At 40.2% G+C, this 1,065-nt stretch overlaps 1 protein-coding gene across 1 annotated transcript in view; it reads left to right on the forward strand.

The window, feature by feature from the left end:
• Positions 1-1,065, forward strand: part of APLF (aprataxin and PNKP like factor) — a 20,724-nt gene that overhangs the window by 5,325 nt on the left and 14,334 nt on the right. The window contains exon 4 of the mRNA XM_017818766.1: positions 123-187. Within this exon, the coding sequence (XP_017674255.1) occupies positions 123-187 (65 nt within the window). The remainder of the gene's footprint in view (positions 1-122; positions 188-1,065) is intronic.

Below are 1,065 nucleotides of genomic sequence, written 5' to 3' on the forward strand. Positions count from 1 at the left end.
TTTTTTTTTTTTTTTAATTAAATCTTAAAGCTAATTGAAATGAACTGCTCATGGAGAGCAAACCCTTCAGAGTAGTTTTGGTGTAACAGTGGTCAATCTGGGAAAGTGTTCCAAGTGGTGAGCTTTGCTGTTCATTAGGTGCGTTAATAACAGCTGCTGTGCTATTTTCTCTTCGTCAGATTATAAGGTGAGTGACTACATAATGAATTATTCCATTTTTCGATTTTTAAGTAGGAAGCCTTACTTATTTTCACCCAATAATTTCATAAATCATTTCAGTCTCAAGCGCAGTGCAGGAAATTGCGTTCGTAACTTTGCAGGAGAACTAATGGGTTAGGGCAAGCGAAATTAATAATCATGGAGAGCTCTGAAAGACGGTCATTTTGATATCAAAGGCCGAATCACGGTCCTGCTGTCCTATTTAAGGCGATTGAGAAAAGGTTCTGTAGGGAAAATTGTTGTAAGCGGCAGCAGCCGCCAGAGAGCGCTGCGGGCCCATCCGTGTTATCCCAGTGCTGGAGTGCGGGTGGCTTTTTTTTTCCCTGGATCACAGCCTGGTGTGTAGCTGATCCTAATAACTGTGTTTAGTCTCTTTAAGTACAATATACAGTACAATATACAATACACATCCAGGCAATGGATGTGGTAGAGAGTCACAAGTGGGAGCGGCAAATTAGGGTAATTTGTGCCTCCCTTTGCAAAGAAAGGCTGATTTCCTAAGGTGCAGTTGTTTGCTGAGCCTTATTTTGGGAGTTATCTTTGTCTCTGAGTTGAGTTACTAACTGTGCTGCTGTCGGGATCATCTGATATTAATGCTGACTTTGCCCTTTCTTAATCATGTTGCTGCTCAAAAGTAATTGTCTCTGGTTTTGGATAAAATTTTATGAGGCTTGCATTGAAAGGAACAAAATCAAACAGGAAACCACCGTCTGATTTTCAAGCTTTGCCAAACACATCTGTGTAAACTAAGTATAAATTTACTGGAGGGGAAACTTGGATAATAAGCTGTAGAGAGCAGAGATCTTAGAATAGTTCTGTGATGTATCACAGTAGTTCAGCCTTCAA

Source organism: Lepidothrix coronata, unplaced genomic scaffold, assembly GCF_001604755.1.
Source record: "Lepidothrix coronata isolate B3197 unplaced genomic scaffold, Lepidothrix_coronata-1.0 Scaffold71, whole genome shotgun sequence".
Classification (NCBI taxonomy): Eukaryota; Metazoa; Chordata; class Aves; order Passeriformes; family Pipridae; genus Lepidothrix; species Lepidothrix coronata.